This window comes from Spodoptera frugiperda, chromosome 11 (assembly GCF_023101765.2).
Source record: "Spodoptera frugiperda isolate SF20-4 chromosome 11, AGI-APGP_CSIRO_Sfru_2.0, whole genome shotgun sequence".
Lineage (NCBI taxonomy): Eukaryota > Metazoa > Arthropoda > Insecta > Lepidoptera > Noctuidae > Spodoptera > Spodoptera frugiperda.
The window spans coordinates 6,242,447-6,267,192 of NC_064222.1; the positions used below are offsets into that span (position 1 = coordinate 6,242,447).

Genomic DNA, 24,746 nt, shown 5'->3' on the forward strand with positions numbered 1-24,746 from the left:
AACTCGCATGCATTATTTCACACCAGCTATCCGTGAGGTCATGGTATCCACTCCGATTGAACAGGTCTACTCGTGCCGAAGCATTGAACTCTCACGTGTAAAAAACATTGATGGTTTAATTAATGAATGGCATTTGTTAGTGAAAGTTTATTATTACCATTATGGAAATATCTAGGAACGTGTCCAAGGAAAATACATTTACCTTTGAAGGTGGATTTCTTTTTAAATAGTTTTGAAATAAAAAAGATTACTAAACAATCAATATACTAGTTAAGATCAACCAACAATCCTCAGATGAGATGTTGTCAACGACTACTGCAAGCTAAATCTTATAGACAGATAACGTTGGCAAACAAAATTTCTTTAATCTTTTAAAATATTAAGCAAAATTCCGAAACTGCAGGCTAGCGGGTTTATCGGGACTCCGGCTCGAAAAGCAGGAGTAGGAACGGGGTGGTTTTTAGTTAGTAAGAGTCTGACAGGCCCTTTCACCAAGGCGAGAGAAGTCATTGGATGATATAACACCCCTTATAAAAAAACAACATGCTGTGCAACAATGCTTACGTAAACAGACCTTGATCTTCAGTTCACTACGCATGTGATATTTTAATTCATTAAATTAAACAATACTCGTCTTGACTAAATTACACTAAAGCGGAGAAACTTAAAAATTTTAATAAAACTCGTACATTTTATTTAGTAAGCATTGAATTGTAATGTACGCAACACCTAACATTAATTGCGAAAATAATATAATCTCAGTAAAACAATTCTTTACCAAAAAAGTTATTGTGTGATTAAAGATGGCGCCGACAACTATAGCTGAGGATAGGCTGCAGTCGGGACACCGGCTGTCGCATCCTCCGCCCGGAGACGAGGTCCTCATCACAGGCGTGTCGGGATACTTCCCCGACTCGGACTCCGTCATACACCTGCAGGAAAACCTTTTTAATAAGGTATGTTATTCTCAGCTATTCTTAATGCTCCAAAGAATCTGTAATGTTGATTAATATAAATATGAAACCAAATTAGTATGCAGTAGCTGTAATAAGGCTATTAAGAACTAATCCGGTACGAAAAGTAGGAGTAAGAACGGGGTGTTTATATGAAGAGTCGGACATTCCATCTCGCCTCGCTCAAAGCGGGAAAAGTCATTAGATGTTTTCCCCCTCAAAAGGCTGCTTAAACTGATGCTGTCGTTATAAGCAAACTTAAAATTAACAAAGAAATAGTTTACCTACATTATTGCAAGCTTCTTTTTCTTATTTGTAGGTAGACTTAGTAAGTAATGATGCTCGTCGTTGGAAGCTGGTTCACCCTGAGATCCCGCATCGTACGGGCAAGATCAACAACCTCAATAAGTTTGACGCATCCTTCTTCGGTGTGCACTACGAACAGGCACACACTATGGATCCCATGTGCAGGATGCTGTTGGAAAAGGCGTATGAAGCTATCATTGATGCTGGTGAGTTGAGATTTTGTTTAATTACTACATGCCAAGTGCCTTTTTTAATGAGACAAGCCCGCCACAAACTTCCAAAACGCTAGAACTCCTGTAAGCCAGGATCTATAGTAGATACAACCATAAAAAACACTGGAACACTGAAGTCCGGCGCGTCCTAAGGACATGAATGACTGTCTTGGATCCCGCAACGGAATGGCTCTTGTTATACTACCTATTCAATTTATTACACCGTTGTAGAAGATGTAAAGTCTAAGATTCTAAAGCTAAAATTTTTTGGTCCCAGGTATGAACCCTAAAGAACTCCGCGACAAAAAAGTCGGCGTGTTTATTGGAGCGTGCTTCTCAGAATCAGACAAAATATGGTTCTACGACAAGATGCAAATCAATAATCATGCTATTAGTGGGTAAGTTGATAACGACCTTAAGTCATTTATTACGGTTCTAGATGCGAAATTGTAGCTCGCCGCTCGACCAGAAACAGACCCGTGCGTATGGCGCGTCGCGTTCCGTGCGTAAGCCAGTCAGCTGCCTGATCTGTAGCTGCGTACTACCTAGCGGGTTTACCGTAAGTCTGACACTCCCTCTCGCCCGCCCAACGCGGGAGAAGTCATTGAATTATTTTCCCCGCTCAAAAAATGCATTTTTCCAACACAAGTTTTTCTTAATTTCAGATGCTCTCGAGCAATGCTGGCCAACCGTATCTCCTACTGGTTGGGAGTGACTGGTCCCTCGTACACCGTAGACACGGCCTGCTCCAGCTCCTTCTATGCATTGGTGCATGCTTATAGAGCCGTTCGGGAGGGTTATTGTGATGCTGCCATTGTTGGTGGAAACAACTTGTGTCTCCATCCTTACGTGTCATTGCAGTTTGCCAGGTGAGAAAAAATAACACAAAACTTACGGGTTTTGGTTTAGGATTTTATCCAACCTACACAAAACTAGTTTAACAATAAGGCATAGACCTTGGTTACCTCATGTAATAATTAATGATAATGTTTTCTATTAAATAATCATGAACATCATGGAGATCTTATTATAACTTTCGTGAGATATACTAAATTAATAACTATGTTATACACTTACTCACGCAACTGTTTGACCAGGAACTCGGTTGGTTTCAAGCCAAGCTAAAGACTCATACTAATGAGCAGTATTCCGCGACACACGACGAGGCGATTGTTACGCTGCTACAGTAGTAGCCTTTATCATGGCTTGAAACTAGTCGAGTTCCTCGTCAAACGGTTACGTGAGTAAGCCGATAACATAATAATTAATCATGAAGATCGATATTTTACTCCGCGGATTTTATCTTAAAATTATGTATTCGTTCTAGATTAGGAGTATTGTCGCTTGACGGTGCTTGCAAGAGTTTCGACAATAGCGCTAATGGTTATGCTCGTTCCGAAGCGATAGTTGTCGTCTTATTGCAGAAAGCTAAGGATTCTAGGAGGTAAGTCACTTTGTTACGTCGATTTATGTGTTTGTTGCTACAGCGGTCTACATAAGGTACGGTTACATTATTATTGCTTAACACTTTAACTGCCACGTAGGTCTCCGGTGACCTAAGTTAGTGGAGGATTTGCCTTCAACAGTTTTCTGATGGCAGTTAAAGGCATATAGAATATTTCCCTAAACAGTACTTTAGGAATCATAAAGTAGATTTGAATCCCTAAAATAAAGTAGATTTTTTATATTAAGTCATTTAGAAATAAACGCTAGAAATTACTACATGATTGGCGCAGTGGCTGGGCAACCGGCTGCCGCGCAGCATGTGGTGGGTTCGATTTACGTACTGATCAACTCTTTGTGTGATCCACAAATTGTTGTTTTGGGTCTGGGTATCATGTGTCTGTGTGTAATTGTATGTAGTTTTACGTCTTCCTGATTATAAATTCTTGAAACTATTTTTCTACACCAGGGTTTACGCTCAGATGATTCATGGCAAGACTAACTGTGACGGTTACAAAGAACAGGGTATCTCGTACCCGGCGAGTATCATTCAGAAGCAACTATTGAAAGAGTTCTACGAGGAGTGCGCCATTCCTCCGTCTGTATTGGAGTATCTGGAGGCTCATGGCACAGGTATACTACTTCTTGTTTTACTGTTACAAGTGTTGTAAGCGGTAAGCGACTTCCACACTGACTTGACTGACTTTGACTCCCACATTGATTGCATTGTTGGTGCGGTAGCAGGGCAACAGGCAGCCGCGCAATGTGTATTGGGTTCGATTCCCATACGGAACAACTCTTTGTGTGATCCACAAATTGTTGTTTCGGGTCTGGGTGTCATGTGTATGTGAACTTGTATATTTGTAAACGTGCCCAGGATACAGGAGATGATCCTAGTGTGGGGCAACGTTAAAAAAGCAAAACAAAACACTAAGTAGGTACAACATATCTCGGTTCTAATGTTTTAAGCCCGATTTCCAAAATTGACTCTCAGGACGAAAATCTTGTCATAGGTACTAGAGTGGGTGATCCTCAAGAGTTGCAGGCTATTGACGAGATCTTCTGCACCGGCCGCAATGAACCACTACTGATTGGTTCTATCAAATCCAACTTGGGGCATAGCGAGCCTGCCTCCGGTCTCTGCTCTATTGCTAAGGTATGAGTTTGTTCATACTGCTTGTTTTGACATACATACATACATAAGCCTTTAGTAAATGGAGTTTCTTGTTCGTTCTTCTCCATAATCTTCACTTTGGAACGAGCCAATAGCTTCATTAGAGGACTGACCGACAGACAGACATTTTGTTTTTTTATATATTGTAATTAAATATTTGTTTTCAAAAGTGCCTTCCTGGTCTATTTGAAATAAATCATTTTGACTTTGACTTTGACTAAAAAATATTAACGTTTTTTCCAGATGTGCATAGCTTACAATACTGGTTATATTCCGCCTAACATTCATTTTAAAACGCCTCGTGAAGGAGTAGCAGCCCTGGCTGAGAACAGGGTGTCAGTGGTGACTGACAAGACTCCTTGGGGCAGAGGCATGTCAGGAGTCAACAGCTTCGGATTCGGAGGAGCCAACGCTCACGCTCTGTTGAAGGATGTCGCTAGAGCGAAGGTAAGGAAATGTTTTTATGTACCTTTGTATAGAGATATGAAATTACCACAGTTTTGTACTATTTCTGAATAAAACAATTTTATCAGGTCAACCACGGTATACCATTAGACGACCTACCTCGTCTAGTCTGCGTGTCAGGACGTACGGAGTCAGCAGTAGCTAGGATCCTGGATGACCTAGAGTCCAGGACAGTTGACGTTGATCTGATTCGTTTACTACACGCTATTCATGCTGCTGACATAGCAGGGCATGGTTTTAGAGGATACACTTTGTTGGGTGAGTTTTTTAATGCAACGTTCCACCTTTTATCCTCGAAGTGGTAGGCATAGGTGCACATTACGGGACGTAATGCCGCTACACAATGAACACATTTCACCATTTGTGTTATAAGTCCCATGTATAAGAGGGTAAGCCTATTGCCATATTCTGCGCACAATTCCAGACTCCGTGCTACTACTTAGAAATTTTCGATAATCTGTAAAATTGCCTAGTTATACTTTGGCCGGCCTAGGAATCGAACCCGAGACTCCTTGCCCGGCAGTCGATTCAAGCATTGTGTATGTTATAATATTGTGAAATCCTAGACTAAATAATGCTTAAAACGTCTAGTAAGCTAATGCATGATATACGTCATAAGACAATAACAAAATTTTTAAGATCTTCAAGAAGATATTTGCTTAATATCGATCGTCTGAATAGTCAACAAATAATGATGTTCTAGGTTCAACCCCAACCAAAAGCGTGTCGCTAGCACGAGAGATCCAATACTTTTCCGGAGTGCGTCGCCCAGTGTGGTTCGTGTACTCCGGTATGGGCTCCCAGTGGGCCGGCATGGCCAAGGAGCTCATGAGGATCCCCGTCTTTGCCGCTGCTATTGAGAAGTAAGTTGTTTCAAGGTTGCTATAATATTGCTCATCAAGAATAGTCTAGAAGAAGTGGATACAAAAGTTCAATTGGAATAATTACTAATGTCTTTTACTATACTCCTAGGTGCCACAAAGCTCTAGAACCTAAAGGCATCAACCTGACGAAGATCGTCACTGAGAACGACCCCAAGATCTACGACAACATCCTCAACTCCTTCATTGGTATCGCCGCTGTACAGATCGGTCTCACTGATGTACTGAAGACTATTGGCATTGAACCTGACTACGTCATTGGTGAGTTACATTTATAATTACAAAAGGTCACCTTCCTAACAAAATTTTACTACTTCAAATATTGGTAATTTTCCATCGAAGTTTTGTAAATGCATACTCCGATAATGTAATCAATTCAAGTATATTATCATTTCTAATGCGCATTATAAAGTTAAATTTGGTGTTCTATGCATAAAATTTAACTATGAAATCATATTTAAAAAAAGATACACTGCACACTTCCGTTTATATAATTTTGGAAAATTCTGGACATTTTTGCTTGTCATCATAATGACTCACCATATTTATGAAGATATACAAGCTACTTCTGCGCGGTTTCACCCGCACTGCTCGGTTCCTATTGATCGTGGTGTGATGATTTATAGCCTATAACCTTCCTCAATAAATGCGCTATCCAACACGAAAATGATTATTCAAATCGGACAAGTAGTTTCGGAGATTAGCCCGTTCAAACAAACAAACAAACTCTTCAGCTTTATAATATTATAGTATATAGATTATTTTTTTAATAGGTTACAGTGTTGGTGATTTTGGTTGTGCATACGCTGATGGTTGTTTAACTACAGAGGAAGTGATATTATCCGCTTACAACAGAGGTCTAGCATTAGTGAATAAACCTTACTTCAAGGATTCAATGGCTGATATCAGTATTGGATACCATCAGGTAACTACTAACAGTATACCTTGTTCTTCCATCTTTTATTTCTTGCTTCTCGTTCTATCTTCTTCTTGCTCGTTCTATTAAATTACTTGAAATGTTTAGAAAACTCATTTTATTGATTTATATTTGTTATGAATTAAGTTTTCATTTGAAATAATCGTCATAATTTTGTGTCTTTCTTTCTCTTTGAAGGAAGTGGTTAAAAATTTCAAGCGATCGCGTTCAGAGAAATGGGTGTCCATGCCATTACTGAAGGCGAAATGTGAAAATGTGAAATCATCCGCCCAAAGTTACACGTATGGTGTTGAAGTATGTAATCAAATCTTCAGTTGTTTGCCTATTTTTATAATTTTATTATAGTCATCTAAACGTGAACCTACGAACCAAAGCCTTATTTTAAACAGACTCCCGAATTATTCGAGGAGACAGCTCGTCTGATCCACGCTAACGCGATCACCATCGAGATCGCCCCCCACGGCCTGCTGCAAGCTATCCTGCGCAGGTCTCTGAAGAAGGACGTCGTCAACGTCGCTCTGACACAGAAGGCCCACCCGGACAATGTCCAGGTTCTGTTCACTGCCTTCGGAAGGTAAGTCAACATTTTCATTCCCCTCAAAGGTAAACAAAAATTGTTCGGTTATTTTAAATGGTGTCTTTACTCCACAGGCTGTATGAGGCCGGTCTGCATCCACATCTAGCCAACATCTACCCACACGTGCCATTCCCCGTGGCACAGGGTACGCCTATGCTTGCCCACCTCGTTGAATGGGAGCATAGTGAGAACTGGTAAAGTCAACTTAATATCTGGATTGTTCAATAATGGAAATCGCTCTCAGAATCCTTTCGTGATAGGTATGTATTTTGTCTTTAGGTTTGTACCATCATACAATGACCTGGACAAGATGAAGGTTGATGAGAGGACGGTTTGGAAGTCGATTGAGGATGATGAAACTGAGTATATGACTGGTCATGTCGTTGATGGCAAGTATAATCATTATTGTTACAATAGGCCAATACTTAAATATTCCCAACCTAAATTCCTAACCCTCAAAAAGGCCGGCAAAGCATTTGTTTCAAGTGTCTAAGGGCTGCGGCGACTGCATACCACCGGAAATCCGTATGCTCGAAAAATTTTAAAAAATTAACTTACTAGCTGACCTGACAAATTTCGGACCGCTTCAAACATTTTTTTTGCCAAATCGGTCCCGCTGTTTTTGAGTTTTAGCGGGACTAACAAACAGAACAGAATTAGATAAAATTAGAGTAGGATCAAGAGAGCCAGGGACTCGGTCGAATATTAATTGGACTAAGTTACCTGGTCGCCCTTAGCTATAGTTAAGGGCAATTTGATAATTTTTCAGTCAAACAAACGTGAAGAAAATATTTTATTTATCTATTCTTTCACAGGTCGTAACTTGTACCCTGCAACTGGCTATCTGCTCCTAGTATGGGAGACCCTCGGTATGATGATAGGAGAACCATACACTGAAGTATCAATAGTCTTTGAAAACGTGCGCTTTCAGAGAGCCACCAACATTCCCAAGGAAGGTTCTCTGGAGTTTACCATTACCATCCACAAGAAAAGTGGGAACTTTGAGGTAAGATCTTGTTAGAGACCCTTTTTAAACCGCAAAGAAAAAAATGTAACCTTAATTCCAATCACTTTCTCTAGATCTTTGAGAGTGGTGCTTCCATTGTGACTGGTCGTATCTACGCCAAGAAGAATGTCAGTCGAGAGTTTAGGGTACTCCCACACTCTCCAGAAGTTAGAAATCCTGCTTTCAAACATTTGCTGACTAAAGACTTCTACAAAGAACTGCGTCTCAGAGGATATCAATACAGGTGAGAAGAGAATAAAACGAAAAAAGTGAGATTCGTTCAAGTATTTATGGGTAAAAAAAACTGACGCCTCGTTAATCGAGTGGTTGCAAGTGCGACTGGCCGGACAAGGGGTCTTGGGTTCGATTCCTGGGTAGGACAAAGTATTACTGGGCTTTTTTCGGTTAAAAGAAAATTTCTCAGTCAGAAATTGTACTCAGTATATGGAAATAGGCTCACCCTCTATTAGATGGGACTTGTAACACAAATTTAATGGTGAAAACTAGGTGTACATTATATATGTACTATACTCTGCGTACCCCTTCAGGGATGTAAGGTGTGACGTTACATATAAAATTAAACAAATTCTACAGCGGCCTTTTCCGTGGCGTCCTCGGTTGCAACGTCGACGCTACCCGCGGTCGTATCGCTTGGTCTAACAACTGGGTCACCTTCATGGACTGCATGCTGCAAATGATGATGATCGGCCAAGACACCAGGGGTCTCTTCGTACCCACCAGGATTGAGAAGCTCTCCATCGATGCTCCCATGCATTGTAATGCGATATCAAAAATGAATCCGGATTCGGACAGAAAGTCTTTTGAGGTTCGTGTGTACCCAGAAGTCAACGTTATCAGGTGAGAAAATTCGTTAAATATTTCCCTACTTTAATAATGTCTGCTTAAAACCTCCCAACAGAAGAACGGGTAAGACCTTAATTAAAGTTTTGTTCATTAAACTATTACTTACCTGCGACTAATGTTGTATTTGGCTCAGATCTGGTGGTATCGAAATCCGGGGTCTTCATGCTACACCCATTACTAAAAGACAACCTCTAGGCGTACCCGTGTTAGAGAAATATGAGTTCATCCCCAACTTTGGAAAATCTAAGATGAAGGTAAAGCAAATTATATATATATAGCATCATTTGTTAAATCTATACATATAATAAAATTATAACAACTCCATGTCTGTACATTACAGATATTTAAGAAAAAATAAGATGGGGGATCTTTATTCAACCAATAGAAGCGAAAAACATGATTTAAAAAATTTTTGTCTGTCTGTCTGTCTGTCTGTTTGTTGTTCGCTTTTCACGCAAAAACTACTGGACGGATTTTGATGAAACTTTTTTTGTTATATAGCTATTAGTCCTCGCTAACATATAGGCTATCCTTTTTTTGGAAATTCGCCCTTTAAGGGGTAAAAAGGGGAGGAGTAAGTTTGTATGAAACTCCGTCAGTTTTGAAGCTAATTCGATTAAAATTAATAAAGCAAAAGCGCTTAATTGATCTCCTCACAAAAGAAAAGATATTTGGGTCAGTCCGCTGCTACATGTTTTCGATAGAGTGGCAGAAACGTGGATTGCCTCATTCCCATAATCTTTTGTGGCTAGAGGAAAAGGTCAGGCCAAACGAAATCGATCGTCTTATTAGTGCGGAAATACCTAATCCAGACACAGACCCTATTTTACACAGAATCGTCAAAACGAACATGATACATGGCCCATGTGGCACATTTAACAGCAGTTCACCCTGCATGAAAGAAGGCCGTTGCACAAAGAGGTTTCCAAAAAAATTTTGTGATGAAACCGTTACTGGTGAAAACGGATACCCATGGTACCGCCGTCGGAGACCTCAAAATAGTGGTTTTATTGCTGAAATAAATATGCGCGGACAATGTGTCACAGTTGATAATCGGTGGGTAGTGCCATATTCACCAGTACTCTCACGTGCCTTTGAAGCTCACGTAAATGTAGAGTACTGCGCGAGTGTAGAATCAATAAAGTACATATGCAAGTACGTAAACAAAGGAAGTGATCAAGCCACATTTGGATTGCAGAGCAGTGATCGTGATGAAGTGACCAAATATCAATCTGGTCGCTATATCAGTACCTCGGAAGCGGTGTGGAGAATACTTGGATTTTCTATCCACGACCGACACCCAACTGTAATGCATTTAGATGTCCATCTAGAAAACGGACAGCGATTATATTTCAATCCAGAAAACGTACGGGAACGCTTAGAAAATCCACGCCGTACCACACTCTTAGCATATTTCAGTCTGTGTCAAGAAGACAGTTTTGCACGAACGCTCCTATACAATGAAGTACCGTCGTATTACACGTACAATAAGCAACAAGGAGTATTTAATAGACGCCGACGGGGACAGCCGGTGGAGGGGTTTCCAGGAGTATATCGCGAGCATGCACTAGGACGAGTGTACACGATTCATCCGAGTAATAATGAATGTTATTACTTGCGTCTTTTACTGCACACAGTCCGGGGAGCTACTTCTTACACATATTTAAAAACTGTTAATGGTGTTGAGCATTCCACCTTTCACGAAGCTTGCAGCGCATTGCGTCTGCTAGATGACGATCGAAATTGGGACGACACTCTTGAAGAGGCCGTAGTCAGCGACACTCCCATTGCGACATTTGTTTGCAATCATGATAGTGTTCTGCGGACTTGCCCATCCAATGCAGCTATGGGAAAAATACCAACGGCATCTATCCGAAGATTTTCGTTTTGCGGCTAGGCGCGCTGATGGAGATAGTGTGGCAGAGTCTGACGAGCGTATTATTAATCGTTGCCTTTGTTCACTTCAAGATATTGTGATTTCAATAGGTGGCAATCCTTTGAGTCATTATGGTCTTCCAGAGCCGCAGGAAACCACTGAAGTTCGGCGTGTTGGTCGAGAGTATGCAGCGGAGACAAATTATGATCGTGCCGCGATGGCCGAAATCGTGAACAATAATATTGGCACCCTCACAAATGAACAAAAGTCTGTGTATGAACGAATTTTGAGAAGTGTCAGTCAACAGGATGGTGGAATATTTTTCTTGACGCCCCTGGTGGTACAGGAAAAACGTTTTTAACTAGACTGCTACTTGCTGAAGTGCGAAGACAAGAAAAAATAGCACTAGCAGTCGCCTCTTCGGGTATTGCAGCCACTTTACTTCCAGGAGGTAAGACCGCCCATTCCATGTTTAAGATACCTTTGGACCTAGATATAAATGAAACACCAGTTTGTGCCATATCCCGAAATAGCGAAAAGGCAAAGATTCTTGCAGAGTGCAGCCTAATCGTTTGGGACGAGTGTACGATGGCGAACAAAAAGGCCGTGGAAGCCGTTAATCGCACTCTACAAGATATCCGGCGAAATGATCACGTTATGGGAGGGGTTACAGTTTTATTTTGTGGCGATTTTCGTCAGACTCTACCCGTGATTACCAGAGGAACTAGAGCTGATGAGGTCGGGGCATGTCTAAAACGCTCCGTGCTTTGGCCTCGGATAGAAAAATTGAGCTTGACGCAGAACATGAGGGCTCACTTAGGTGGAAACCCCAGTGCGCAGGAATTTTCTGGAGTTTTATTAAAAATCGGCGAAGGCTCATTTCCCGAATCAAGTAATTCAGTAACTCTACCCGACAACCTATGTAAAATTGTTGCTTCGGTGGAGGAACTCATTGATTTGGTTTATGGTGATGTTTCCCAATTAATAGGTCAAGACAATTCATGGCTTTGTGAGCGAGCAATACTTACGCCCAAAAATGACCAAGCCGCTGCCATCAACCAAATTATTCTAGAGCGAATTGAAGGAGACCAAGTTGTATACCGGTCTATAAATACAGTGGTAGATCAAATGGATGTTACAAATTACCCGGTTGAATTTTTAAACTCTCTCGCTGCACCTGGACTCCCCGCACATAATATTACTTTAAAAGTAGGCATTCCCATAATGTTGCTTCGTAATTTAACACCCCCTAAGCTGTGCAATGGAACTCGGCTAAAAGTAATTGCACTTCGAAGTAATATCATAGAAGCCGAAATTCTCACGGGTTGTGGATCTGGTGAAGTAGTATTTATACCACGCATACCGCTAATCCCAAATCATTTCCCATTTCAATTTAAGCGCGTGCAGTTTCCCGTTACTCCATGTTTTGCGATGACCATTAACAAGTCACAAGGTCAGACACTTCGAGCCGCTGGTGTCGATCTTAGGACGAGCTGTTTTTCACACGGACAGCTTTATGTGGCTTTCTCGCGTGTCACTAGCTCCGATAATTTGTTTGTATTGGCTCCTACAGGTAGAACATCAAATGTGGTGTATAAAGAAATTCTTTAGGCTTATTGCGATGTATTTCGACGTTCGGTATGGTGGAAGTACAAAGTGTCCTGATCAACATATATGAGAAGTGGTTATTTAACTGGCATGCAACACCTTCACTTTAAAAACATACGGAAATGACTCTATTATAATAGTTTTTTATCTTCTGTTGGCGCATTAACATATCTTGGCGAAACGGAGTTCGCGGGCACCAGCTAGTTATTAAATAAAATCAGTAAATATCTAATCACTAGACTGGAGATATTCTTCGAGCGAACATCCAGCTGGTTCTCGAGAACATTCAAACACATAAAGTCAAAAGCATTGAGTTAGTCGACGAAGAATACAAGAAGAATGACCTAAAGCCCATCTTAGAAAGTATTGGACAAATGCTTGGAGATCTACCCTACATGCAGGCTGAACTATTGATGGTTTCCAAGGAGCCCATCGAGGTTCCTTACAACATTACCGTCATTGAAAATAGGAAGCTAGTTGGAGAAAGTAACACAGCGCTGTTTGTTGGTGCTAACCTACTTGGTAGACCTGAGGTACGTATAGAACCTTTTTTTATGGGGTAAAATCATCTAATTACTTTTCCTGCCTTTGGTGAGGCAAGAGAGAGCGCCAGACTTTTACTGACTAAAAACCACCGCGGTCCTACTCCTACTTTTCTAGCCGAAGCCCCGGTAAACACGTTATGTAGTCCGCAGCTCCGGACATATAGAACCTAAGTTGATAAGTCAGCACAGTTGAATGCTTGCTACTTACCTATTTCTTTTTCTAAATAGATCCTTCACCAAGCAGCCGGTACCCTACGTGACAAGGCCTTTATAATGAGTCGTGAAAAGGACTACCCTAAGAAAATCACCAACAAATACGACATCGTGACTGTTTATGATACAGGCTTTGAATATATGGTGCTTTTAAGAAACCGTGTAGAAGTCAAACCAGCCAAGTTCATTAGAATCTTAGCTGCTGATGATAGTTTCTCGTGGGTAGACAAAGTCAAGGAAGAACTCAATGAAGGCCAGAAAGTGGTACTTTACGCTCAAGATGAACCTATCAACGGTATCTTAGGATTAGTGAACTGTTTGAGGAAGGAGCCTGGTGGTGAGATCGTGTATGGTCTCTTTATTTCTGACCCATCTGCTCCGCCGTTCAACCCTGACTTGGAGTTTTATGAAGAACAGCTGAAAAAGGATTTGGCTTTCAACGTATATAAGGATGTAAGTAATATAATTGCGATTGCAAAGATTTACATGAAAATGTGAAGAAGTATCATTTTTATTAATTTCTCTCTAGGGCCAATGGGGGACTTATCGTCATCTTCTCTTGGATGACTTAGAAACAGTTCCCGCAAACCACGCCTATGTCAATGCCCTTACCATCGGAGATCTTTCCTCGCTGACATGGGTCGAAGGAACCATCAGGGACAACCATGTGTTCAAGGACAAAGAAAAAATGCTTATTCACGTAAGAAACAAATAAGGTTTTCTCACAACATCTTTGCTTTAACTGTCCGTAACTGTATAAAATAATAATCTTTCATCATCAGGTATACTGCGCTGCCTTAAACTTCCGCGACGTCATGACGGCTATTGGTCGTGTCACAGTCGATGCTATTGATAGCGGTCGTCTTGCACAGGAATGCGTTAAAGGCATTGAAGTAGTCGGAAAGACCGTCAAGTTAGTTTATGTTATTCTTTTTTATGATATAAGCTTTTAAACGAGCTGACGTGTCACTTGATGGTAAGCAATCGCCGCCACCCATGGACACCCAAAACACTAGAAGCGTCACAAGTGCATTGCCAGCCTATTGACGGTTAGGGATTTAAGGGTTGTAGGGGAATCGAGGAAATGGGAAGATTGAGAAGAAGGGTAATTGGGCCTTCGGTAACCTCACTTACACAACGATACACAACGCAATCGTTAATATCACTTCAGTCGAGCCGGCCCATTCGTGCCGAAGCATGGCTGTCCCACACTTGAAATTCTGCATGTAAAATACCAATTTAATAACTTTACGAATGAGTATATATTGATAAATTCTATTCTTCCATTTTAGTTAATTTTATAAATACATTAAAGCGTATTAATATTGATGTTAATTTGTATAGCGGTACTCGTGTGATGGGAGATGTCCGTAACCGTGGCATAGCGAACTTGGTTGAGGGAGACAGGCTGAGCTTGTGCCCCATCCCTGACGAGTGGAGCTTCGAAGAAGCGGCTACTGTACCTGTCGCTTATAAAACTGTGTATTACGCTATGGTAAGTTGTGTGTATAGTGATGTACTATATTATTAAATAGATTTTCCGCATAATACAAAATATTAGTAACTCAAGTCGAAGGATTTTGCAGACCAAAAACGAAGGGATATTAAAAATCTATATTTTTTGCTATGTTTTCTCTCAGTTCATGTTGGGTGAGATGCAACGTGGAGAGTCCATCCTCATCCACGCAGGTTCTGGCGGAGTAGGACAGGCCGCCATCAACGTGGCGCTCTACTACGGCTGCGAGGTCTTCACCACCGTCGGTACTGCGGAGAAGAGAGCCTTCATCAAGAAGCTGTTCCCACAACTTAAAGACAGCCACATCGGTAACTCTCGTGATACTTCTTTTGAAGACATGATCAGACGTGAGACCAACGGTAAAGGTGTCGACCTGGTGCTCAACTCTTTGTCTGATGATAAACTACAGGTTAGTTACTGTCACATTATTATTCGTTATTAATAACCGTAGTTGCATTTATAAAAGTCTATCTATATATTTGGTCCTCTAAAGCTCCTATTCATCATCATCATCATCAGCCTGTTCTCGTCCACTGCTGGACATAGGTCTCTCCAATGGCACGCCACTGAGCTCGATCTTCAACTCTACACATCCAACCACTACCAGCCACCTTGCCGATACTGTTATTTCACTCAAGCTCCTAATGTTTTACATAAATTGTTCAGGCCTCCGTCCGCTGCCTGGCATTTAGAGGTCGTTTCCTCGAGATCGGCAAGTTCGACATCAGTAGCAACACTGCCATTGCCTTATACTTCAGAACAAAGGAAATCAGCTTCTACGGTGTCATGTTGAACTATATTTACAAGCAGGACATCAAAGTCAGAAAGGTCAGTTACTCTTGTTATATGTATACTTTAATTTGTATGTTACAGAGACTAATGGTGTTTTTCCACCAGAGATGTGCTATGTAGCTATGCTACGAAGATGTAACAGCTAAACTGTGAAACTATGTGACCGTTCCACCGATACTAAGATGTGCTATGAAGATGCGCCGCCGCAAAATAGCTGTGCGAGAAAGATGCGCAGTTCGAGTATGAGATGTATCGGTCATCTGGTTAATTTAAAAAACTCAATTACTTTTATTCTGCCTTTTTAAACAAGCATTTAGCACAAACTGATAATAAAAACATATTTTGCGAAAGTTGTACTATGTATCTGTGAATACATAGTGAATTCTAATCGTTAAGAGTATACTTATTTGTGTTATTTTAGCGTTTGCAAGATCTACTTCTGAACGGCATTGAAAATGGCGCCGTCAGACCTCTGACTTACTGCACGTTTAAGGCCAACGAAGTGGAAAATGCCTTCCGTTACATGGCTGCCGGTAAACACATTGGAAAGGTAAGTGTGTATTGATACAGAAAGGAGAAGGGGACTTCTCTATACGTTTCTGGGTCCAGGTGTTAACTGAATCAAACTAGTCTTATTTGTAAGAGGATATAATAACAAGGCCTCACTGAAAATTTGGTGAAATTTGGCTATCCAGAAATCAAGTTATATGTACCTAATGTAGTAAAAGTGAGGTTATATTACATACAACATTTTGTTTTTTGTGTTTTTTACGAAATACTTTTGAATAGTTTTGGTTGTGTTATGGTTTTAAGCAAGGAGCGTGTGTGACGTGTCGAAGATCTGACACGTTTGGCTCTCCAGCGCCCCGAACAGTCGCTACAGTCGAAGACAAGTTTTTACATTCAATATTCTGCACTTAGGGTCTATGCACACCACGTTTTATAAACGTTTTTCTCCTACAGTGCAGTTTGTTGTCGTTTGTATCGATACAAACGCGCGGCACCAGCGCGTGTGTATCGATAACACGCGCGTTTGCATCGCTTCCGCATCGCTACACACGCGCGTCAGGTGTGCAAAGGTCTACAGGCCGCGTCTAACTTGCGTGCGTATCGCGTCTGCAGCGTTACAGACGCGATACGCACGCAAGTATCGCGTCTGTAACGCTACAAACGCGTGTCGACGGTGCGTTTAAAAAACGTGTGCATAGGCCCTTAGAAGCAGTAGACACTAATCTTTTAAAAACTAAAAACCGGCCAAGTGCGAGTCGGACTCGCACATGAAGGGTTCCGTAACAGCAAGTAGATAATATAATATAAGTTGGTTTTACATAGTGTTTGTATGAACGACAAAGTTATATTTGCTGTTTTTGAAAATGTTTTATTTCTTAAAAACTAATGATGATATCTGGTTCAAACCAATTTTCGTTGTTAGTTTCTATTGAAATCTACAGTATAAATTTTTTTGAGTTTTCTCACTCTCTTATTTTAAAAGTTAGAGGGGGGAACACTCATTTTCCACTTTGGAAGCGTCTATCTTTCAAACGATTGATTTTGACGAAAAATGGTTTCAGGAACCTTAATGTCTTTTTTAAAGACCTATCCATAGACACACATCACGGATATGTTAGATTAAAAAAAAAATTTTGAATCAGTTCCATGTATGGAGTGCCATGGAGCCCCCTTTAATTTGTAAATTTATTGATTTTTATTTAAAATCTGAATAGCGGTTACCGAAATACATCAACCTACAAAGTTTTAACTATGTAGGCCCAACAGTTTCGGAAATAAATAGCTGTGACATACGGACGGACAGACAGACAGACATGACGAATCTATAAGGGTTCCGTTTTTTGCCATTTGGCTACGGAACCCTAAAAAGGGATAGGAGGATATATAAATAAAATACCAATATTAGTATAAATTATGTATTATTCATCTCTATATATAAAAATCAATTGCTGTTCGTTAGTCTCACTAAAACTCGAGAACAAAATTTTGGTCTTGAATTATTTGTGCAAGTCCAGGGCAGGTCTAAAAGGTGAGAAAAAAAATGTTTGAGGCGGTACGAAGTTTGCCGGGTCAGCTAGTCTTCAATAATTAGGAGAATGTCATCTAAGAATTGTGTAGGGGGTCGGGGTACGTATATTTTCTTGGTATCTTTCCCAACTCAGATACCATATTATACAGGCTGCACGCCACTGACGAATAACAGATAAAATCGCCACATCTTCCAAGACTCTTTTGCCAATAGAGTTACTGCGACCAGTCGCAATCGTACAATTTACACAGCGATCTATGTCGTCAATATCCGATTGATAGGCTTAAACAGTTGTCCAAAATAGAGAGTCAGGTAATTTAGAGATGCAAGATCCGTCAAAAGTCCTTTATAAAGCCGAGGTCGTGGGGTTTAACAATAAAACATGGAAAATACGTGCGCACTCAGAACGAAACACAACGAACGAGTGTCATCTGTCAATCGGTGACTGACTGATGTCAGACAGAAGTGTTTTAAGAAGTTTAAATCACAGAGTACGTTATACATAAATGATTAAATAATCATTAATGTTTTATAACTTAATTTAAGTTTTCTCGCTTCCCAGATAGAAACAAGGTACCATATTTTGTGATTTCCTTTAGAAAAATATGACGGTTTTTTTAATATACATTTCAACTAGTTAACTTCTTTGCCCAAAAGTCCCCTTCTCCGATCTTAATTTCATTATTTGGATCTTTCTTCATCCGCAACTTATTTTCTATTAAATTAAATTGTTTTTCTAACAATACCAGTTGATTGAAATAATCTGATATTAAACCATTTACTTATTTATTAATTTGTCTTGTTCTAGGTGATCGTTAAAATCCGTGAAGAAGAGCGCGGCAGTGGTCCTGTTAGACCAGTCCCGACACCTATTGATGCTGTACCTAGGTACGATATTACAGCAGTAATAGTGTACAATATTACCTTATCGTATTGTGGCAACACATGACAAGTGACAGATGATAGAAATCGCACATAGACGATCGACGATCAAATCAACTGATGACGTTACAAATCCTACATCGCACATATGAAGTTTACAAGCGAATAAACATGGATAATCCCAACGAACAAAAGTCGGGCAGAAAGCCCGTTTAGATGATCCTGCTTTTCTCAGTTCTCTTTGAGTATTGTAAATTTAGAATTTGGTTTAACTATATGCTTTACCCCTTTAGGTCATAATTCTGCCATTCCAAATTCTTCTTTAACCCAACGTACTAACGTCTCTTTCACCAGGTATATCTGTCATGAAGACCACGTGTATGTATTGGTCGGTGGTCTCGGAGGCTTCGGGCTGGAGCTGGCTGACTGGCTCATCATAAGAGGCGCAAGGAAGATTTTGCTCAATTCCCGCAGAGGCATCACCAACGGATACCAGTCATCACGATTGAGGTATTTGCCTTTCAAATCTGTTTTACTTTTACTCAAAGTAATTTAGATTATAATTAAACGAGTTTTCTCCAGAATAATTAATAATAATTGACTGCCTCATTAATCAAGTGGTCGCAAGCGCGACTGTCGGACAAGGGTCTTGTCGCGAGACGATCTCCGGCCACCGTAAGCGCGAGACGATCTCCGGCCACCGTAAGTGCGGGCCTGCGGACGGCGAGCAAGGGTAGCTCACCGCCCGAACAGAACCAGACCCGTGCGTGCGGCGCGTCGCGTTCCGCGCGCGCCTCAAAGAGCCATCAGACCACCACAGATGGGGCCCAACAGGGCTGATGCCTGATCCGGAGCTGCGGACTACCTAGCGGGTTTACCGGGGCTCCGGCTCGAAAAGCAGGAGAAGGAACGGGATGGTTTTTAGTCAGTAAGAGTCTGACACTCCCTCTCGCCTCGCCCAAGGCGAGAAAAGTCATTGGATGATTTTCCCCCTCAAAAAAAAAAAAAAAAAAAAAAAGGACCTTGTGTTCGGGCAAAATATAACTGGGCTTTTTTTCGGTTTTACGAAATTTTCTTAGTATTGGCGCGGAGTCTGGAATTGTGTTCAGTATATAACAATATGCTCACCGCCTATTACATGGGACTTAAAACACAAATGATGAAAAGTTGATGTACAATGTATAGCGGCATTACGTGCCGTAATGAGCACCTCTGCCTACCTTTTCGGGTATAAAAAGCGTGATGTTATTTATTATTATTTATTTTATTTTCAGCCATGGTCGTCCCACTGCAGGGCAAAGGCCTCCCTACCCTCCTTCCACTCGTCTCTATCCAGAGCTTTCTGTGGCCAATCCTTTTAATAATTAATAATCTATTGGAATTTATTTAGGACCTGGGCAACATACGGTGCTGACGTCCAGATTTCAACACATGACGTCACCACTGAGACTGGATGCGAAGAAATGCTTAAGATGGCACTCAGTATGGGACCTGTACATGCTATCTTCAACTTGGCAGTCGTCCTTAGTGACTCTATCTTCGAAAACCAAACTCCAGAAAGCTTTAAAATATCGTTCTCACCAAAGGGGCTTGGTACCATACATTTGGATAAACTGTCGAGGAAATTGTGTCCAGACTTAGAGTGAGTATCAATTATTTATTTATTTATTTAGTAGAAAACATGCATAATACATGCAATTACATTTTAAGCCATTATACAGTTAAAGTGATATATTGATAAAAAAATACCTACAATAATTTTAACAACTTAAAACTAATTCAACAGTGATTCATCTTCTCACACATTCTTAAACATTCACGACATATATCCTTCCATCTTGCTGCGATCAAGTCAGTATATACAGATTTTCAGGGTTTGTTAAACGTATAATGTATGGTATTATCTTTAGAAAGTTCTTCAATAAAAATGTCACCACAAACAGCGTAATATTTGAACCATTCCATTTTCTAACCCTAGAGATTTTGTGATCTTCTCATCTGTATCCTGTGGTCGTGGTAATGCTGGTCAGACCAACTACGGTTACTCTAACTCTGTGATGGAGAGGATCTGTGAAGAGAGGAAGAAGCTTGGCTTCCCAGCCCTGGCTATGCAGTGGGGAGCTATTGCAGATGTTAGTAAGCGATAGCTTAATTCATTTTTACTTTTATATTTTCTTAATTAACCCTAATCTGAATGGGTAACAGTTGATCTTCGAGTAGATCTAAGGAAATATTCGGACACCTAAAGTATTCCAAAAAATGGTTTTCGTATTTAAAATAACCCACTGGTCAATAGTTATAAGTTGATCTGTAAGTCAATGTGTGCACATAATCAAAAACCAATACAGCCGTGACCATTTTATACTGTTTTTTTTAACCGATATTCTTCAGTGAAGTTTTTTATTTATTTAAAAATGGAATGTTTGAATGATATCTATATTTCAGAAAGAATTGGCAGGTGATAAAAAACAGGCGGAATAAGTAAAGGAATGTTGATTTCCAAAAGATTTAAAGATCAAACCCTGTATAATGTCCTACAGGTAGGTTTGGTAGCCGACTTGCAAGAAGAAGACATCCAGCTGGAGATTGCCGGCACCCTGCAGCAGAGGATATCTTCTTGCTTGAGTGTTCTCGACAAGCTCATGAAGCAGGATGTCCCCATCGTGTCATCCATCGTGGTAGCTGAGAAGAAGGCTGGAGCCGAAGGATGTACCAATGCAGTAGATGCAGTGGCACAAATTTTGGGTAAGACTGAGTTTCCCCATTAATACAGCTAATTTTGTGTAGTTCTTAATACTAAATCATCATTTATACTACACTAGCAAACCCGGCGAACTCCGTTTCGCCACCAATGATTTTCCCTGGTTTCCTGCTTTTCTCTTGATTTTTTGCTGAATTTTCTTTGCTATAAACCTCACGGAGCCCGAGACCTTTCCACCGAATGCAAAACCGTGGAAATCGGTTCGTGCGTTTTAGAGTTATAGCGTCAGAAAGGAAAACCCGACTTATTTTTTGTATTATAGAAGATTAGATCCTTTGTTTAGCGATACATATTGTTCTTTTAACAAATGATAGCAGAAGTTATACCTACTAAAAGACTTACATAGCCTACACTTTAAATATTCAGATTCACCAGTACAGATTCTATGTATCTTCACCAGGTATCAAAGATTTGAAGACGGTATCACAACAAAGCACTCTGGCTGAGTTGGGTATGGACAGTATGATGGCTTTAGAGATCAATCAGACTCTGGAGAGAGAATTCGAGATTTTCCTTACAGCTCGAGATATTAGAACCTTGACATTCACGAGGTAAGTCTACAACAAAAACATTCGGATGTTTTTTTTTTATAAATATGAAGACTGTATGTAATTGTAAAAGGCCCCATTGTAGGCCATCGTCGCTTGTGCTGTGCTCCGTAGCAGGTCTAATTAGAGGACTCGGTGACCCTTTATAGGTGCTGAGGATAGTCACCGGGTGGGTTTTAGTGGGGTAAAAATCTCAAACTTCCTAGTCTTTTTCCCCAAAAAGCTAGGCGCTTTATGAAAGTTTCCTCCCGCAATAAAAAAGGCCATCGTCGCTTATCATCAGGCGAGATAGCAAAATGCCGACTAATAAAAAAAAGCTTGGGAAATATTCAGCTGCTAGGTTTATCAACTATGCGGTTGAATCGGCTTATGTTTTATATTTATAACATGTGAAGCTAGAATTCATTAGTTTCTTCTTCCAGACTAGCAGAGCTTACAGAACGACATGAAGCTTCATCCTCTGCATCAGCATCTAACCCTACTAACCTGGAAGGCGTTGGTCTTCGTGTGTTGATGAGGAACTTTGGAGATAAGAAAACCGCTTCAGAACCTTATGTGTATATGCCTACCATGGTCAGCGATGGAATCGAGGCGAGTGTATACTTTAAGGTACAATTCCCAGACGGGCTGCAGACTACAAACTGCAACCTCAACGTGCCTCCTGCAATGTGCGGCCGCGGCACGCAGCGACCGTAGACTGCAGCGCAAGTCTGTCAGTCGTTCTGCCTCGCATGAAGCTACTGGAATAATTGAGGCCCGGTTCAGTGCATTGTGCAGCGACGGCATGCAACCGCAGTTGGACCGGCCGCAGCCGGTAGCCACAGTGTCGCGTGCGGTTGCAGTCTGCGGCCCGTTTCGGAATTGTACCTTTATGATGATGATGATGATGAGATAGTTTCAAAATATCATCATTTACTGTATTGTGCTTTGATTTTGTCAGGATGAGGGACTAGAGACTACCCACGCTATGGACCGCGTGATGTTCATGCTGCCAGGGATAGAAGGCTATGCAGCAACGCTGGAGCAGCTCTGTAGAGGACTAGAGATCAAAGCTTGTGTGCTACAGCTCGGTGTGGACCACAAGAATGAGAACATGGACCAGATGGTCAACAGGTTATACAAGGTGAATATTTTAACTATGCTATTTTGTTTGTAGTTATTTATGTATGAGTCACAAAATATTGTCCAAAATACTTTTGCATCGTATCGTAACGCCTTTTTAATCCCGAAGAAGTAGGCAGAGGTGCACATTACGACACATAACACAATTACACAGTGTACGCCACCCACTTTTTACCATTTGTGTTATAAGTCCCATGTAATAGGGGGTGATCCTATTGCCATGCCACTGGGCACAATTCCAGACTCCGTGCTACTACTGAGAAATTTTCGAAAAACCGAAAAAAGATACAACCGGGAATCGCACTGAAGACCACACAACCAACGAGGCAGTCACTCACTTCTAACATTTTACTAATTTTATTTTCTCCACAGACGGTGATCTCGAAGCTAACACCTGGTGCTCCATTCTGGCTTCTGGGATACAGTTACGGTTCTCTCCTCACTTTGGAGCTGGCTTCGAGGTTGGAGGAAGCAGGTGAGAAGACCAAAATGTTCACATTCACAAGAATGTGCATCAGCTCTACCAAGCCATCTCATCTCTTAGTGGTTTTTTGGTTGCTATTTGTTATTTATTGTATTATTGTTTTGTGTAAAGAATTTAAATTAAGTAAAAAAAAGTATTACACTAGACATACTAATCTGATTTATTTCTTCCAGGTTTCAAGGGAACAGTGTTCTGTCTGGACGGTGCCCCTGATTTCCTCTACGCTATAATTTCGAAGACCATGAACATTAACAATGACTTCCAACTGCAGAACAGCTTGCTATGTCAGGCTGTGAGTATTGTTGCCCCTACCCTAGATGTTGCCAACGAGGTTACGGACAAACTCAATGAAATCGAGTCTTATGAAGAAAGAATTGCTTTGGCGGTCAAAATGACACCGATACAGAACAAATATTCAGACGAGTTCTTCGCGAACATCGCTAGAGCTTGCTTCGACAGGCTGAAGACCATCCTGGACTTCGACCCGAAGGCCTTCAGGAAGCTGCAGTCCCCCGTCATCCTCCTTCGTCCCAAGGAGAACCCGTCCTTCGTAGCGGTAGAAGAGAACTACGGACTCGACAAGTACACGGAGAACAGTGTCACCGTGCACTTCCTGGAGGGGAACCACGTGTCCATCATTGAGAACAAGGACTGTGCCAACATCATCAACAGGGTCTTGGTCGAGAACAAAGAAGGGACGAGCAGCTCATAACTTAATACTAGTGGTCGCCTAGTGGTCGAAATTCGACCATATACGATTTAATTTACAATACCACTTAACATACGTTCAAGGATATTTTTTATTTAACTCAAACTCAAACAAACTCTTTTATAAAACTCTATTCATATGAGACGTCAGAATATCATCGCAATGTCTATTGATTTTGACGTTTTGTCAAATACGATCAGATACTATGCATGTGTGTGTAATGTTTTATTTATTGATTTAATGTACTTTATAAGCATTATTTTTGAAAAATATTAGCGTATTGCACTCATCCTACACATAAACTATAAGTGTACCAAATTTTATGCTCCTACGTCCGCGCAATTTTCGTAAAAAGCGGTCCAAAGTTTTTGCTTCACGTATTAATATATAGACTTAATATATGTTTAGTATTGTATGTAAGCAGAACTTGCATTGTAGACAATTCCAATAAAAAAATATTTCGTAATGAAATTTTAAATCATTAAAAATTACAATCTAACTATAATGTGGTTATAGATCTGCCATTAAATTGTTGAATTTAACCTGTTTATTAGTAGTCAATAAACTGATAGCCTTAAGATCTGTCTGCGGACGGCGAACAAGGGTAGCTCGTCGCCCGACCTGGTTCTGGTCGGTATGTGTATGTATGACCTGTGCGTATGGTGTGCCGCGTTCCACGCGCACCTCATAGAGCCATCAGACCACTACAGATGGGGTCCAGTAGGGTTGATGCCCGATCCGGAGCTGCGGGTTTATTTTACTGAATTAATTATTGTTTACACAAATAATTAAACAGTTTATAGTTTTGAAGTTAATAAACATTTGTTTTCTGTA

The 24,746-nt window shown here is 40.7% G+C and overlaps 1 protein-coding gene across 1 annotated transcript; it reads left to right on the forward strand.

The window, feature by feature from the left end:
• The first annotated feature begins 696 nt into the window (after window positions 1–696).
• LOC118274999 (fatty acid synthase-like) lies at window positions 697–24,746 on the forward strand. Its single transcript, XM_050696929.1, has 38 exons — window positions 697–956; window positions 1,273–1,465; window positions 1,749–1,869; window positions 2,137–2,340; window positions 2,799–2,915; window positions 3,384–3,547; window positions 3,928–4,070; window positions 4,332–4,535; window positions 4,622–4,811; window positions 5,257–5,416; window positions 5,526–5,695; window positions 6,208–6,359; window positions 6,549–6,665; window positions 6,761–6,945; window positions 7,023–7,142; window positions 7,228–7,337; window positions 7,764–7,954; window positions 8,029–8,198; window positions 8,549–8,812; window positions 8,952–9,072; window positions 12,542–12,835; window positions 13,076–13,513; window positions 13,590–13,760; window positions 13,843–13,973; window positions 14,405–14,555; window positions 14,701–14,985; window positions 15,243–15,404; window positions 15,790–15,918; window positions 18,215–18,294; window positions 18,643–18,798; window positions 19,679–19,930; window positions 20,267–20,420; window positions 20,829–21,033; window positions 21,450–21,600; window positions 22,020–22,206; window positions 22,538–22,720; window positions 23,092–23,194; window positions 23,377–24,746. Exons 1-38 carry the CDS (start codon window positions 804–806, stop codon window positions 23,913–23,915), a joined length of 7,020 nt encoding a protein of 2,339 aa, XP_050552886.1. The 5' UTR covers window positions 697–803; the 3' UTR covers window positions 23,916–24,746.